Here is a 17,086-nt window from a genome sequence, read left to right as displayed (position 1 = left end):
TCTATAATTTTTTTTTTAAATGATCGATTTTCCACCTGTACTTTAAAGTTCTTGTGCTCTCATTATGATTAAAATACACATCAAATGAGCCCATCAAAAAGGTGGAACGACTCACTGTTCTGCATAAAAGCTTTTTGTTAATTGTTTTCATGGAAATGAAGGAGGCAAACAAGCTGCACATGTCGTTTATGCTTTTTACGCCTGTTCTGTGGAATCCGCACTGGGGGGTTCCAGATGTGCTTTTAACGCTGTACGCCATGCGCACTCCTGATAATGCACGAACCGTGGATGAGTGTGTTGGAATTGTTTGTGTGGCTGTGGTCATGAACCAAAATGCTATAACCTGAGCTGAACCTGTTTCTCCTGGCCACTGTAAACCATCCACAATGAGGATGAGAGCTGGTTAAGTGGGGGGGTGGTGGTTAGAGCACAGGTTTGAATCCCACCTCCCATCTTACAACCCTTGATCAATGTACTTGCCTTGAATCAATACAGTAAAAATTACTCTGCTGTAGAAATGGCTAAATTGCTATGAATATCTTAACTCCCCAAGTTGCTTTGGAGAAAAGCATCAGGTAAATGAGTAAACGTGAACATGCAGGACCAGATTAACAGGATTTTGATATGGTGTTTCTGCCACAGGACCAGCGCCGAGGACTGCTTGGTGCTCGTCTGCTGCGGCCTCTACGAGCTCCTGCGAGGCGTCCTACTCCTGCTACCCGACCTTATGCTGGAGGAAGTGATGGACAAAGTCGTCCAGCCGGAGGCCCTGATCGTGTTGGTCAATCACCCCTCCCCGCTCATCCAGCAAGGGGTCATGAAGGTGAGGCCATCCTCAGACAAGAGGAGAAATCCATGCAGGTGGCAACGTCACATAAAAGAAAGCTTTAAATACAACCATTGAGTGCCGGGGTTGTGTGTGTGTGTGTGTGTGTGTGTGTGTGTGTGTGTGTGTGTCCCACACAGCTGCTTGACGCCTACTTCAGTCGCGCTGCAAAGGAACAGAAGGAGAAGTTCCTGAAGAACCATGGCTTCTCGCTGCTGGCCAACCAGCTGTACCTCCATCAGGGCTCCCAGGGCCTACTGGAGTGCTTCCTCGAGATGCTTTTCGGGCGGCCTGTTGGCCTGGACGAGGAGTAAGTCTGGCATCGAATTGCAGGGAGGAAAGGAGGAGTGGTCAAGGACGACACAGCACGATTCGAGTGTTACAAAGGGTTGGGTTTCGAAAGATTTATTTTAAATTGCACTATCTTGACTTGTTTGTTTTCTGAAAATTCTGAACATCTCTATTAAGCTTTTATTGATTGTGACTACTTTGGAGTTGCAAACAAATTTCCAAGAGACTTCAACTCACTTCTGTAAGAAGTTGAGGAGTCTGTGTTTTGTCTGCACCCGATAAAACAGGAGGAAGTTACTCTGTAAGCTGTCATAATTCTTCCAACTCTGCATTTTTTGTCTGTCTCTCTTCTCTTTCTAATGCAGTCTGGATGTGGAGGACCTGGAGAACATCCCTCCTTTCAGGAGGCGCTGTGTGATCCCCATCCTGGGCCTGATCGAAAATGGCCTGTGTGAGAACGCGTTGGTACACAACGCACTCTGCGTCTTGCTGCAGCTGCTCAACGCCTGTCCCAAGATGACTGACATCCTGCTAGACCAGGGGCTGCTCTACGTGCTCTTCAACACGCTTGCCACTCTTCACGGCCTGGAGAATGGGTCAGACATGGGCACGGGTGGGAGCTGTCTTGGGGGGGAGCAAAGATGAAGCTTAAGTTTTTTAAAAAATAAATAAATCAAACCCAGCAGTTATTTCTGGACTTGTACTTTGAAACTGTTCTTCCTGGTATGATGGTGCCCTTAATGTCTATTTAAGGACTCCAGGTCATTGTAACATACCTGGGCTAAATGGGGAGGCATGGAGGGCGTCAGGTTATTCAATTGACCTCTCATCACATACTCGGCTTACAAAATCACTCTTTGTCACCTTGTTATTAAATATAGCATAAGACAAAGTAAACGTACGATTCATTACCAAATCTGCACTTATTATGAATTTTTTTTTGTGTTTAAAGTTTTAGGCAGTTATTATGCAAGTAAGTCACTTCAAAATATTGAAAAAGGATTTTCTTAAGTTTTTTGTTCCACTTTGGTGATGGTGCCAGTTATTTATTTGTGTGTATATTTATTTAATTTTAATTTATTCTGGAAAAAGATATTTCAAAAGTAATATTCTGATGCTTGGGACTTTCCAGTATCCTGATCACACAAGACTGCACTGTAGTTAGATAAATTTCAAAACAGGAATGAACAATATTTAACTTTCTTTCATAACATCTTCACATTTATGGCTTGATGAATTTTTTGTGATGAACTAGTGGACCCTCTTCCCTTTCCTCCCCCCACAGGATGCCCCAGAATGACTACAAACTGCTGGTGTGTGACATTCAGCAGCTGCTGGTGGCAGTCACTATCCACTCCTGCTGTACCTCGGGCTCCCAGTACTTCCGCATCATCGAAGACCTCATCACTCTGCTGGGTTACCTGCAGACCAGCCGGATTCGCCGCACCCAGGGTGAGCCAGCAATGGTGGAAGCTGTAGATGGTGCCCCACCCCGTCATTATCCTGTCACTTACTTAGAGAGGAGGCTATTTGCTTGCTCAGCAGTGCAACAGCACTAGCATTTTAACCTGCATCCTTTCTTTCATGAGCCTGTCGATTTAAATCAATGATGTTAGCTATGTGTCCCTGGTGTGTTCTCACTGTCTCCTTCCTGGTCTCTTGCAGACATGGCGGTGGCTCTCCAGTTCAGAATCCTGCAGGCAGCTATTGAGTTCATCAAGACCACGGCAAACCAGGACCCCCAGAAGCCAGGCGGGCCACTCCATGTGCCTACTTCTCCGCCTTCGTCCCCCCATCATGCCCTCCACCAGAAGCGAAAGAGTATTGCTGGTGAGTGCAGTTCCAGCTGGGGTGCTGGTCCATTCCACTGTGAATCATATACTTCAGTATGTGTGATGTGAAAACTGGGTGGATGGTCCTGATCTACTGGACTCAATTTGTATTGATGGAATGGGAAAGACTTTTTGTTGGAATCGATCTCCTAGTTTTAAAGTCCTTCCTGACGTATGCAAAGCAGATGTTTGCAGTGGGAGTATTAACTGCTCAATTAGACATGTTGAGTAAGTAAGTAATGGTTCACAGGACAGCAGTGAGGAAAGCGATTATGAAATGCAGTCTTGATCATCATGGTGTAGTTGTCATAGCAGCAGTAGTCTATCCAGCCCTGCCCTCCATTATGTCCCCCTGCATCAAGGGGAAGGAGCCAGTGTAATCTCTTAAGTTCACAGGCTGTCTCTCTGTCATCTCCTGCCTCCCCCTGTCCCCCTGGCAATGTCCACCAATCCCTCGAAGGGTGTACGGCCATGAAAGACTCCATAATTCCCAGCATCCCCCGGCAGCATTACTGTTCCTACGGCCAGGTGCCACTGTCCCCGCCCTTCAGCTTCCTGTCCCAAGGGTCCCCTCTCCCATCCCCTACCGGCTCCACCTCCTACGTCTTCCCCACCGACGCAGGTGCAGTACGGGGTCCTGCCCCCTACCCAATGCAAGACAACACTTCCCCTGGAGTGTTTCTTCAGTTTGGCATGGGGGGCTGACCCCACCCCCCTCCCCTAACTCGCCCAGTAGAGCCCTGCATCACTGGTGCTGTTTGGTTTTCTAACTAACAGATATGTGTGACTCTCTCCGCACGCATATGTGTGAAGTGGGCATGTCAGTTCTTTGCACCCCAGAGTGTATGTCTGTGTGTGCCTCTCTCTGTATCCCCAGTGTGTGTATGTGCGTGTGCCCATTACCAGTACACGGTTTCCTAGTCTGAGCTGTAGTCTTGGTTTACATTTTCGTTTTATTTCTTTAGTTTACTCTAAAGGGATTTACAATGTTTACCTGCTAATGGTTATTTACCCATTTATACAGCAGGGTGATTTTTACCCAGTCAGTTCAGGGAAAGTTCCTTTTGGTCATGGGTACGACGGTAGGAGGTAGGATATGAACATTTACCCATCAAGCCCAAAGGCAACAGCTGTAACCAGTATGCTTTGAGAGGAAGCTGCTCATCTTGACTGTCCACACGCACACACGCACATACGCACACACACAAAGGGGTTAAAAACCAGAAATGGTGTTATGAGTATATTAACTGAAAAGATTATTATTGTGTACTGCGCTTTTGAAATTTGTGCGTACTCACTACGGGTTCTGCAGTGTTCCTGCGTTTTTCAGGCAGATGAAACTTTTTCAGTATTACACCTTTCTGTTGTAAGACCAAAAAATGGTATTTATACATCCTTGCAGATTGTATTGTAATGTTATGCAAGTCCTTAAACAGCATTTCACCTCGTTCAGTATTCCAGCATATACTGAGGAGCATTGCCTTGTTGACCTTTTGTTTTTCCTCTGTCCTGGTACGTGCGCCTCTGCACGGTACAGGGCGGCGGCGCTTCTCGCTGGCCCAATCGGATTCCCTGCTGATGCGCATGCGCTCAGTGGCCAGCGACGAGCTCACCCAGATGATGCAGCGCCGCATGAGCCAGGAGAACCCCATCCGTGCCAGCGAGTCGGAGTTCATTCAGCGGCTCCAGAGGCTTCTGGTGCTTGCCGTGAACCGCCTCATTTACCAAGGTACACCAGTCACAACTAAACGGTCCATACTGTACATCCTGCTTCCTGTCCCGTTGACAGTCTCAACCAATCACAAAATCTGTTAAATCTAAATCGACTAAAATAGATTCAGGACTAGCTAACCACGATGGACTTGTACATAACAGCTAATATTTACATGACAGAAAGAAGCTTCTCTAACATGAATAACCTAATGCTATTGTAGATAAAGCGTTAATCCCGCAGTCAAATGAAGGTAGTCCAGCATTAGACAGCCTTACTCGTCCGTTGCAGTGGAAATACTGTCATCTTGTCGTCAATTATTATAAAAATGTCTCCTAAAATGGTTGCAAAAGAAGAGGATAAATTGAACAGGAAAAAAAAATACCATACTATTATATTATAAAATTAAAAAAGAAATTTTCTGTATTCACCTCCCCCCCTCTCTTAAATGGTGGTGGCAAATTTTTGAAGGTGTCAAGGGTGAGTTCATGGGATAGATTAACCTTGTTTGGCAAGGGATGGGTTTACACTCTTGCTACTTGGTTTACTACTAACCTCTTAGTGTCATATCCTGTCAGACATGCGGCTGAGCTCCAATCCTTGTAGTTTTGTAAGTAATGCCTTCACCCTGCTGTGCCAGATGTCGGGCAGGACTTTTTTGACCTCTTGAACATCCCCGAGTCCCCCGCGCACCAGGGAGTCTCGGCTGGTGCAGGCGAGCACGGCCCTGAAGAGAATGGAGCAGTACCTCCTCCCGCTACTAGGAAGAGCTTCCAGAAGGAGATCCTTAAGCTCATGACGGAGGGGATCAAGATCGGCCTGGTGAGCGACTGCCACCATCCAGCCTGTGGAGAGCCTACACAGGGGTGGGGCTGGGGGTGGGTTTCTTCTTGCTGTTGCTACACTGAGTAACACTTGGTTTTACTTCATCTGCCATGGTGGTTCTCAGCTTCTTCACTTAATGCAATGCCATTCTATTACTATTGTGTGTCACATTCTGTGCATGTCCCAATATTTTGCTCGCAACAAGTTTTTGTAGACCGCTCAGGTTTCCTACAGCCTTTTTCCTGATCATTACGAGCAGGGTAGTGAAACTGATCCAAGATCAGTCATAATGTTTGGCAGTGCATACGTGTCTCTGGGTGAGCGTGAGCGGGTTCCCTCCCGACCCCAGGGCAGTTCAGGGCGCTCTAGCGTCCCCCGACAGATGTGGCGACGCATCTTGTGGTCATGCCGGGACACCTTCAGGGTGCAGATCGGCCGGCTGCTCGTTCACACACTGAGCACGATGCGGCCCATCGCCGACCGCAGGGAGGCCCTGGAGTTTGTCTACGACCCCGTCCACCCCGATATCCTCCGAGAGAGCCTGAGCCCTAGCCTGGAGGTAAGCCCCTGCGCCATGACAATGACCCATCTTGTTTGGCAGCCTCTGAGGTTTCTTCTGCTGAGCAGAAACCAAGTAACCATAGCATACAAATTATAATAGAACTGGTAGATTCATATTTATACGTTATTTCCTGAGAAAGGTCTGAATGCTCTATGGAATAATCTGCACCAGGAGCTTTCATCTGGCCTTATTAGCAAGACAGAGAGCTTTCTGGCGTCCACTTCTCATTTCTCCGCTAAGACGTGCCAAACTTCTCTTTTGAAGTTGCCCACAGACGAGTTTGTTACCTCTGCCTCTTTGAGAGGTCGGCTGGGGAACATTACAGAGACGCACGGCTTTGTCAAAACAAATAAAAGGACTGTCTGTCTTGGTTTTTTCTCTGTTCCACTGGAATAATTTTGTGGGTCTCTTGCTTTTAATCACCTTTTCTCTACCCTCTCTCCATCCTTCACCCTCTTCTCCACCCCCATCCATCATTTCCATCCTCTCTCTCTTGCTCTCTGTAGCACGGTCCCAAGTTGGCCCTTTACTTGTACGAGTTGCTCCACGATCACAGGCACAGCCTGACCAAGGAGGAGCAAACGGCAGTTGGGGTCTTCATGACCGCACTCAAACTGTGTGGTCACCGATGCATCCCACCCAATGCCCCACCGAGACCAGACCTCATAAAGGCCATCAAGGAGGTGAAGCCTGCGGAACTAAGGGGTTTCGCTCCACCATTTTTGCACTGTGATGATGATTCTGCAGTCTGCGGAGATAAATAGTAAAGGCTTCCCTCACATAATAGGTGTAATTTGGAAAATAACATGAGCCACAAATCGTTCACAAATTACATCTCCTCGTAAGTCTGACTTCTCGTCATTATACAAGGGAAGTCACTATTTTTCTCAATTTGGGGGGAGGGAGCCGTAGGGACTTCATGGTATTTCCAAAGCACCGCCTTGACTACTTAGGTCTGTGTTGTTTAGGAGCAGCTTAAATACGAGTCGGAAGAAAACACGAGCAAAGGAGCGTGGGAGAAAAAGATGAACAACACCCAAAAGAGGTGAGGTCACGATTAAACATGGGAGCATGTGATACTGAGGTAAGGCTGCCTTCCAAGTAGAGGAAGTTTTTGTGATCTGCCCACTACCTCCCAACCCAGTCTGATGCAAAGACTAGAAGCCAAGTCGAAGGACATTTCAAAGATCGCAGCGGACATCACACAGAACGTGTCGCTGCGCCAGGGCATGGAGAGGAAGAAGGTGATGCAGCACATCCGTGGCCTCTACAAGGTGGACCTGACGGCAAGTCGTCACTGGCAGGAGCTGGTGCAGCAGCTGACTCATGATCGGTGAGCACTGATCTTCTAGCGACCTCCACACACACCTGGAGACCAGCTTGTGGACAAGCATGGGGAGGGTGTGACGACAACATGAACCTCTGCGTGTTTCTGTGCGTCAGGGCTGTCTGGTATGACCAGGCCTCCTACCCCACATCTTGGCAACTGGATCCTACAGAGGGCCCCAACAGAGAGCGCCGTCGCCTGCAGAGATGCTACCTCACCATCCCCAACAAATACCTGCTGAAGGACCGTCAGAAGCCGGAAGGTGCGCTGCTCTCTTGTGCAGGGAGGGTGGAGTGTGAAAATGCAGGTAAACCTGGTCGTGACATCTGTATCTGATGGGTGATTCTTTCCAGATCCGGTGAAGCCACCACTGTCCTTCCTCTTTGAAGATAAGACCCACTCTTCCTTCTCCTCCACAGTGAAGGACAAGGCCACAAGCGAGGCCATCCGGTAGGAGACCCACTGACTTTGCCTGCAGACCCCTCGGAAGACATGTTTCTTTGAAGATGCATTATAATGTAATTTTCTTCGCCATCTCCAGGTTCACCCGGAGGTGCATCAGCGTGGCTCCTTCCAGAGAGACTGCAGGGGAGCTGCTGCTTGGTTGGTATTGACCCACAATTCTCTGCTCATGTGCTATTACCTGTTCATTGTCCTGCTCACACTTGCTGTTGATTTGTTTCATTTTCCAATCCAGGGAAGTCAGGGATGTATTTTGTGGAGGACAATGCCAGTGATGCACATGACAACCAGGTAAGAACACAAAGCACCGTGATAGACTGCAGAGGGCATCCTGTCGTCAGTGTGAACTGTAATTGAAGCACATCAGAAAAGACTGATGGGTGTGAACATTAAGTAAAGGCATATTGTGGATAAGTGTATGTAAACAATACAGGGCAGAGAAACGGGTGACCAGAGGTGTGTGTAGTTGGCACAGTTGAGCAATTCCTATGCAGGCTGTGTATCCCAACAGAGTCCACATGGAGAAACTGAACCTGCATCCTTCTCCTGGACATACGAGGAAATCAAGGAGGTGCACAAGCGCTGGTGGCAGCTCCGAGACAATGCTGTGGAGATCTTCCTCACCAACGGGAGGACGCTACTCCTGGCTTTCGACAACACCAAGGCAAGACTTGCTGACCTCACACACTTGAATCCAAGGCTTTCAGTCATCGCATACCCAGGTCGCCATTGTGTGGTTACTCACAGAGGTGGGCAGTTGATTGTAAAGGGTTTAAACAGCTCCATGGTTGTCTCCACTTGGCGCTACAGTTCCGTGATGATGTCTACCACAACATCCTGACCTCCAACCTGCCCAATCTGCTGGAATATGGCAACATCACAGCACTGACAAACCTGTGGAGCTCAGGCCAGATCTCCAACTTTGAGTACCTGACACACCTCAACAAGCATGCCGGGCGCTCCTTCAATGACCTTATGCAGTACCCTGTCTTCCCTTTCATCCTGAGCGACTACACGAGTGAGACTCTGGACTTGAATGATCCTGCTGTCTACAGGTGAGTCTTTTGAGTCAATGAAAGGGCATCAGCAACCAACAAAGAGCTTCAGACACAGTGCTATCAGAGTACAGCTAGTCTATCTGACACCTCCATGTAACTGGTTCACATCCCTCAAGTAGCTCCTATAGTAGTGACGTTCAAATAGCAAACGCATAGATAATCATAGCAGATGGTGTTGGACTCAATTATGGAGCTGTAAGGAGAACAGAAGGGAAATAGCTCTCAAAGAGAAGGGATTCAACACCTCCAAGGGGCAGAGGACGTTAATGGTTGTGCTGAAGGGTTTTTTCACTGTAGTCAATGACTGACTGCAGCCCTGTCATTTTTCACCTCCCGAGTTCACTGGAAGCTGTGAAGAAACCTGGATCTCCACCAATAAGGACAGGAGGGCAGCTGTGGAGGACCAGGTTGGAGTTTCCCACGAGTCTCACTAATGATTCTCTCCCTGGACAGGAACCTGAGCAAGCCCATCGCTGTGCAGTCTAAGGAGAAGGAGGAGCGCTACGTGGACAACTACAGGGTGTGTCTGGTCCCTGAGAGGGAACAAGGGGTGTGGTGGGTCAGCTGCGATGCGTGATACTGGCAGAGCACTTACTCGGGCGTGACAGGGCTGTGTCTCCTGCAGTACCTGGAGGAGGAGTTCCGGAAGGGTGCCCGCGAGGACGATCCCATGCCACCCGTACAGCCCTACCACTACGGCTCACACTACTCCAACAGTGGCACGGTGCTGCACTTCCTGGTCCGCATGCCACCCTTCACCAAGATGTTCTTGGCCTACCAAGGTAAGGAGATGCTGGTCAGGTCTACGACGGAGAAAATGGGTTTGATCACATGGAGTAATGTAAAGATATTATGTGTGTACGTATTGTTGGTCTGTCCATCTAAAGTCTATTTATATGTCTATATCTACGTATTTATATCTCTCTCTAGAGATCTAGCTGATTAAAGCAATGCAATATATTTTTTTAATGATCTCGCGCCGTTGCGGTGCGCACTGCTGTCATCGTGTTCCTTTAAGAGGTTTTGATGTTAAAAGCAAGTAATCATAGAAGATGCCTCTGCTCAAAGCAGTTTTCCTTGTCTCCCAAGACTGGGTGCGAATGCTGGGCTATATTTAGCATCACTGAGAGGTTTGCAAAGACCACGTAATGGTCTCTCTAACCCACAATTCCCCATAACCACCGGCAGATCAGAGCTTTGACATTCCGGACCGGACTTTCCACTCCATGAACACAACGTGGCGCCTCTCATCCTACGAATCCATGACCGATGTGAAGGAGCTCATCCCAGAATTCTTCTACTTGCCCGAGTTCCTCGTCAACAGAGAAGGTGAGACTGGCTGAAAAAATCTCCAATGAATAATTCTCCTGCAAACTCATACATTCATTGTTTTAGTCACAGAAGAAAGAATAAAGGGCCAAATTAGGCAATATGTTTCTGTGTATGGAAGAAGTTCCAAAGTGCTGCTGATCTGTTGACAGTATGAGATTTTCCATCAAGATTGATTCATTGATCACCACATTAACTTGTGTGGAGATGCTGAAAGGGAGATCGGGTTGTTTCTGTGGTGGTTGCCTCACCTCTCCACAACCCTGCTGCCATGCCTCAGGCTTTGACTTCGGCGTGCGCCAGAACGGCGATCGCGTCAACCACGTGAATCTGCCCTCCTGGGCCCGCAGCGACCCGAGGCTCTTCGTCCTGATCTACCGACAGGCGCTCGAGTCTGACCAGGTCTCCCAGACACTGTGCCAGTGGATCGACTTGGTTTTTGGCCTTAAGCAAAAGGGCAAGGCAGCCGTGCAGGCCATCAACGTGTTCCACCCTGCGGTGAGTGTCCCCTGGCCACCAGGTCACCACTGAACGTCCCAGAGGAAGCCATGCTAGTTGTAGCTATGATGGACATCATCAATTTTAATCGCATAAACAAAAAAAGTTGTATAAATGAGTACATTTGCAATCTAGTCTGTAAAGAAAGACATTAATAGTAATAGCAGTAAGAAGTAGAGAGATAGAGAATGCTGATCCCCTGTGGAACTTCAACATCTTTTTAGTCTATTAATAAAACAGGTGTTCTTTATTATGCAAACATTCGGATAATGAATTTTATATACTTGCAGACGTCTGTGATTTATCCCAACTGAAACACATTGTCATAGCTTGGTGTGCATCTCATTGTTCATGTTCGTGATACCTTTAGCTATCTGATTTGATGTCTTAGATTTAAGTTTGTTACCGAAGACTGTTCTGACAGCCCGTCCGTCCCTCTTCAGACGTACTTTGGTATGGACGTGTCTGCCGTCGAGGACCCCGTACAGCGGCGCGCCCTGGAGACCATGATCAAGACATACGGCCAGACGCCCCGGCAGTTGTTCAGCACAAGCCATGTCAGCAGGGCCGGCCCCCGGCTCTTGATGGAGGGCGAGCTGCCCAGCGCAGTGGGCCTGCTGGTACAGCTGGCCTTCCGTGACACCCGTGAGCACCCCAGGGAGGTGACCTGTCCGGTATGTTCCGGCCCATTGAGCGTAGGGAACAGAGGTGGCATATGACCTCTTTCCTGACCTCTTTCCTGACCTCTGTGGCCCTCGCTCTTGCAGAGCCCCCTGCCCTGGATCAAGGGCCTGAAGTGGGGGGAGTACGTGGGCTCCCCCAGCGCGCCGGACCCCGTGGTGTGTTTCAGCCAGCCCCATGGAGAGGCCTTTGGTTCGCTGCTGGCCCTTCCCACCCGCGCTATCTGTGGACTTTCCCGGAAGTTCTGCCTCATGATGATTTACAGCAAGGAGCAAGGTAGTAACTGGGCCGCACAGTGACATCGCTTTTACTATTATCAGTGCTTTTACAGTTATTTACCCACTTATACAGCTGGGTCATTTTTAGTGAAGCAATACTGGGTAAGTATCTTGATCAAGGACCTTACAGCAGGTGTGATTTCATCCTGGGTGTGCTACTGCCTCACCGCCCTGCTGTTGCAGGGGTACGGAGCATGCACAGCACGGACATCCAGTGGTCGGCCATCCTGAGCTGGGGCTACGCGGACAATATGCTCCGGCTGAAGAGCAAGCAGAGTGAGCCGCCCATCAACTTCATCCAGTGCTCGCAGCTGCACCAGGTATGACATCCTGCTCCTCACACTCACAATTAGTGTGTTCACGCTGAATTTACCACAGATCTCAATTTTAACATCCTGCTACTGGTTTATACCCCTCTCCTCCTGGCAGGTGACCAGTTGTGCTTGGGTGCCCGACAGTTGCCAGCTGTTCACAGGCAGCAAGTGTGGCATCATCACAGCATACAGCAACCGCTTCACAAGCACGATGGTGCGTTTCCATGGCAACCACATCCTTCTGGTCTCCACCCAGGGCATGTTTCGGGCACTTGTTAGGTGGCTTTTTAGCCATGTGTCATAGTTCCTCCATGCAGCCAATGGCAGAGGTGTGAGATGTGAAAGATGTCCATGCCGTAATAGAAAGGGCTGTAGGAAAAGTTGGGTTTGAATGCTTCCGGAAGCATCCTGGGCAACCCTGCAGCACTCCAATTTTTAGAAATAAACTGCAAACGTGTAAATATGAATTCAGTTGTAGTCATAAGTCATGTAAAATTTGGAAACTAAGACGATGCTGAAATTTTGCTAATGCAAAAGTTATTCTCTGCTGCACAACTTTTAGTAACTTGGATAGTAAGTGATTGAATTCAGTCTTTTTCATTACAAATATTATAAAATATGTTGTCATTGTGGGTAAAAAAAAAAAACTAAGCAAAAAACCTTTACTAGTTTTTCCATTTTAGGTGACATGTTTTTCATCTAGAAACCTATTATTTGACCCCCTAGTGAGAGGTGGATAAATTTCTGTTAATTTGTCCACGAAAGAATGGGAAAGGAATGGGTGTGTTAATTTCATGTTCATGTGTGTTTGGTTTATAGACTGATTCAGAACTGGGCCAAACTTAGAGTGGAGGGGGAAGGTCCAGAAAATGTTTCGTTTTTTTTTTTTTTTTTGAGAAAGAGAAATGTAGGTCCAGAAAACAATATTGATGTTTATTTGAATCATCTGTCATTATTGCAGCCTTCTGAGATGGAGGTGGAGTCTCAGGTGCACCTGTATGGGCACACGGCCGAGGTCAGGTGTCTCTTCGTCTGCAAGCCCTATAGCATCCTAATCAGTGCCAGCAATGATGGCACCTGCATCATCTGGGACCTCAACAGGTGTGTCAAGCGCTCTCCTGTGAAATCGCTTCTGATTTTCAGAGGTTTTGACACGGGCTTCTGTAACCATTGGTACCGATCTGTGGTATTTCTAATCGATACTCACAGGCTCTGCCACGTCCAGAACCTTACAGGGCACAAGAGCCCGGTCACGGCCGTGTCCGCCAGTGAGACAACGGGGGACATTGCGACCGTGTGCGACTCGGGTGGGTCCACAGGGACCGTGTTTTGACCCACTGGGCTGCCAGCCGTTCTGCTGCACTTGATTTAATGCATTTCCCCAGCTGTACCATTTAGCATTTGTCTTAACTGTTCCATCCTTGTGGTCAGTGGGTGGCGGTAGTGACCTGCGCCTGTGGACAGTTAACGGTGACCTGGTCGGACACGTGCACTGCAGGGAGACCATCTGCTCCGTGGCTTTCTCCAACCAGCCGGAGGGCCTGTCTGTCAACGTCATCGCCGGGGGCCTGGAGAACGGAGTGGTCAGGTGGGGGTTCCCTCCACTGGGTTCACGTTGCTGTACCGGTTTGAGAATGGTCCTATTCAAAGGAGGGTCTGTAAACAAAGGGGAGCATGAGGCCTTCAGCACTGCCCAAAAACATAGGCTCGTTGGTGCCATTGGGCATGTTGAGCATAAACATATTTCAGTTCTGTTATTTTTTACTTTTCTGCGCTTTTCTATCTTTTCAAAACGTTCCTCTTTGAAGAAAAGTGAGGACAACCTGTATTTACACAGCAAGCCAGTGAATATAAGGAGCACCGGAACGGTGTAGCAGTGTGGGACTGCCTCAAGTCAGCTCACTTCCATATGTTTACCGGTCCTGTCTGGTGTTCCTGTGTGTCGGAGAGCAATAAAAAGAAGAGTGTCAAGCATCTTTACTGTTAACCCTCTGGGTTCTGTTGGAGTCCCTCAAATTAGTAAATTAGTTTTGATTTTAGTTTTAGTTATGATTCGTAATCGTAATGTGAGCTTTATACAATAAGCTACTTACATGGATTTAGCCATTTACACAGCAGGGTCATTTTTACTGTATCAGTTCAGGGTAAGTACTCTTTCCCTGTGCTCTTGATGCCACTCCAGAGTCTCAGTCCAGCTGGTGGGTTCTGGCAGGAAACTTGGACCGCAACCCCTTTTTCTGTTGCAGGCTATGGAGCACGTGGGACCTGAAGCCCGTCAGGGAGATCACCTTCCCAAAGTCCAGCAGACCCATAGTCAGGTAGGCGCTCCTTCGCCAGCGCCGCTCTCTGCACACGTGCGTGGGAGGTGTTCACTTTGAGTTTGTCCATCACCTCCTGCGGTGCTCTGACCACTGAAGTCAGCATTGAAACAATGAGGTCAAAACTGCAGGCGTAAAGTGAGCTGTAGGTCCTCGAGGTAACCAAGGATCTGGTTTCCCCGCGACAGCCTGACGTACTCGTGCGACGGGCACCACCTCTACACGGCCAACAGCGAGGGCACTGTCATGGGTTGGTGCCGCCGAGACCAGCAGCGGATGAAGCTGCCCATGTTCTATTCATTCCTCAGCAGCTACGCCGCTGGTTGACCGAGTCTTCGCCCTAGACCCCACCCACCCCTGCACCTGCATGCCGGGGCAATGGAGGTCCGCATGCTCTGAAACCCAGCTGTTCTGCCCCTTCTGGGGGCCTCAGAGGGACCAGTGCCGTCGAGTAATGTGACAAATGAAAATATTGTAGCGTGTGCATCTGTATGTGTGTATTTATGAATACTTTTGTATGTATGAGCGAATGTGTTTGTATTATATTTAAAGATCTGGGACAGTTTGGTTGAAAAGGTTTTAACCATTGATGCCTCTTTCGTTGCAATTCCAAGTGTTCTTTGGGTTTCAAGTGTTTTCTTTTTTCCAAAGTCATCTGAAAATTGTTTCATTGTTCTCTGAAATGTCTTAAATGACACTGTAAATGCACTGAGTGTGTCGGCAGTGTTCTGTTTTCCTCATAACCCGAAAACAGCGCCCCCTGCAGGGCGGGGCAAGCTTTATGATTGAACTACAACCTTTCCTTTCTCATGGATGAGAACGATGACGAAGAAGTTGGCAAAACCAGCAGCGCATAGTGACCCACTCTGTGTGTCATCGTTGTTGTTCTTGCTCACAGTGTCCTGATGAGAACATGAATTGTGGGCAGGGCCTATCTGTGCCTCTCTTATAGTTTAGCTATTCTGTTATTTTTGTGTGTGTGTGTGTGTGTGTGTGTGTGTGTGTGTGTCTGTCGCCATTTGAGTATTCCAGACCAGGTGACATGAAGCTGATTCACTCAAGCCTGAGGCTTCACATTTCTCCAGGTGGCCATTTGAGTGAAAACAGTCCAACTCCATGTGTCTTAATTCCTTCAGGTCCTCAAGGGGTCTTGACAGGTGTACGAAGAGCTGGAGGCCAGGTGGAAGAAGAGAAACTCTTTTATCATTACTTAACTTTTTTTAAACTGCTTTTCACTGCTGCCAGAATGCGAGCACCTGTCACACTAATAAACCGCCTTCTCTGCCTTGAGTAGCTCGCCCCCCGCTGGCTACGCAACAGCTCTGCTCCAGCACTGGCCACGTCGCTTCCCTCCTGCAGTTTATGTTCCCAACATGAGCCCACTGACTCTTTCTGACCCAACTTTCCCACCCTTTGGGGGCCTGTGGATGGAGCGTGCACTTCCGACCCCCCGTAAGTCAGTGCAGGTTAGAGACTTTGCTGCTCCACCTGTGACGGTCGCCTGGCTCTGCAGATAACCTCATGACCTTTCTCTGCAAATGGCTCATACCCGGCTCCAGCAATAGAGCAGTGTGTCTGTGTCGGCAGCAGGCAGGTGCCCCATGTCTGCACAAGTCGTACAGCCCTTCGCTGAGATGCCTTAAAGCCAGCGCACACCTGAGCGATACCTGAACGGAGGCCCATTACATCACACGTGTGCAGTTTAAAAACAAGGCTGGTGAGGGGGCCGGATTATATTTATAATAAACGTTGCGTTGTAACGCATCACACACTTGAGCATCGCGCTGAACTAAAGCTTGTTTACAGGAAAGGGAATTGTCGCGCCGCCCTGCCAAGGGCTGCGCTCTTGGCGTTTGTTAGTGCTCAGCTGCGGCAGATGTGTACAGCTGTGCACATCCATCTGCGTCGCTCTGGGAGGGAAGGACTTCCACGTTTACATCCAGTCAGATAGCGGTTGGCACGGTGTTGGAGAAGGATCTGCCTTTTTAAGCACATCAGCCCCCCCAACTCCCACCCTGTGGCCTGCATGGCTGCCTTAAGCGCAAGTGCATGGAGTGCCCCTCCCCAAAAGGTGCAGGCAGCAGGTGGATAATGAGTAACATGACTTGGGCTTCGTGCCCTTTTCCCGTCGGACTGACGTGACTCGACTTAACGGACCTCTTGGTTCCTATTTACTCTATGAAGTCATACGTCTTTTACCTACCCTGAGACATGGGAACCGGTGAATGATCAAGCTGAACATGTCTTATTTTTTGTACCTATGTATGTACAAATAAAGTGATGAGTATATAAAAATATATAAAATACAAATATTTAAGAAACCAGTTGTGTGTGCTGTGTGTGCTTACCTGGACCAGGAGTCATGTAGTGTGCTGATTTATGTTGAAAAATTATGTCACCTGTTAATATATGAGAGCGAAAGAGTGGCTGATAATGATACGGGGGTTCTTTGTCATACAGTGGTCAGTGACTGAGTTCCTGTGGAGGAGGAAGTCCCCACGGCTGAACACGAACACACACACCAGCGATATCTGCGTAGATGCTGTCGCTCTCCGACAGCTGGCCCGTTTCTCGTCGTTCCAATGCGTCACCACTTGCTCCATCGTAGCAGCGCGGATGTTGAGTTATACGATGTTAAAATGAGGTTATGGTCTTTAAATGGACATCATGCTTCAGGATTTTGTTTTCAGCGATAATTCTGGTTATTTTACGTTCATTACCTACATCCTAATTCCTTCTCAGAAGGTCTTGCTGCCTGGATGTATTTGGTGGAA

The 17,086-nt window shown here is 48.4% G+C and overlaps 1 protein-coding gene across 5 annotated transcripts in view; it reads left to right on the top strand.

Annotated features, from left to right (window-relative positions):
- The window catches only part of lyst (lysosomal trafficking regulator), a 55,507-nt gene extending 38,916 nt beyond the window's left edge, over positions 1–16,591 (top strand). For 4 of the 5 annotated variants that reach the window (XM_029251257.1, XM_029251258.1, XM_029251256.1 and 1 more), the window contains 31 exons: positions 643–823; positions 967–1,136; positions 1,483–1,713; positions 2,403–2,569; positions 2,783–2,947; positions 3,410–3,571; positions 4,487–4,678; positions 5,301–5,482; positions 5,835–6,044; positions 6,554–6,730; positions 7,016–7,092; positions 7,192–7,380; positions 7,491–7,636; positions 7,728–7,824; positions 7,916–7,977; positions 8,072–8,127; positions 8,348–8,500; positions 8,647–8,891; positions 9,348–9,414; positions 9,520–9,676; positions 10,083–10,223; positions 10,504–10,721; positions 11,165–11,395; positions 11,489–11,678; positions 11,864–12,000; positions 12,110–12,208; positions 12,956–13,095; positions 13,204–13,301; positions 13,426–13,582; positions 14,241–14,312; positions 14,501–16,591. In XM_029251257.1, coding sequence (XP_029107090.1) covers positions 643–823; positions 967–1,136; positions 1,483–1,713; positions 2,403–2,569; positions 2,783–2,947; positions 3,410–3,571; positions 4,487–4,678; positions 5,301–5,482; positions 5,835–6,044; positions 6,554–6,730; positions 7,016–7,092; positions 7,192–7,380; positions 7,491–7,636; positions 7,728–7,824; positions 7,916–7,977; positions 8,072–8,127; positions 8,348–8,500; positions 8,647–8,891; positions 9,348–9,414; positions 9,520–9,676; positions 10,083–10,223; positions 10,504–10,721; positions 11,165–11,395; positions 11,489–11,678; positions 11,864–12,000; positions 12,110–12,208; positions 12,956–13,095; positions 13,204–13,301; positions 13,426–13,582; positions 14,241–14,312; positions 14,501–14,639 — 4,708 coding nt within the window. In that variant the 3' untranslated portion in view covers positions 14,640–16,591. The remainder of the gene's footprint in view (positions 1–642; positions 824–966; positions 1,137–1,482; positions 1,714–2,402; positions 2,570–2,782; positions 2,948–3,409; positions 3,572–4,486; positions 4,679–5,300; positions 5,483–5,834; positions 6,045–6,553; positions 6,731–7,015; positions 7,093–7,191; positions 7,381–7,490; positions 7,637–7,727; positions 7,825–7,915; positions 7,978–8,071; positions 8,128–8,347; positions 8,501–8,646; positions 8,892–9,347; positions 9,415–9,519; positions 9,677–10,082; positions 10,224–10,503; positions 10,722–11,164; positions 11,396–11,488; positions 11,679–11,863; positions 12,001–12,109; positions 12,209–12,955; positions 13,096–13,203; positions 13,302–13,425; positions 13,583–14,240; positions 14,313–14,500) is intronic. The other variant, XM_029251259.1, reaches the window with a different exon arrangement.
- Positions 16,592–17,086: the final 495 nt, after the last annotated feature.

This window comes from Scleropages formosus, chromosome 4 (assembly GCF_900964775.1).
Source record: "Scleropages formosus chromosome 4, fSclFor1.1, whole genome shotgun sequence".
NCBI lineage: Eukaryota > Metazoa > Chordata > Actinopteri > Osteoglossiformes > Osteoglossidae > Scleropages > Scleropages formosus.
The sequence above is the reverse complement of the archived record's forward strand: the minus strand, read 5'-3'. Positions and strand labels throughout refer to the sequence as shown.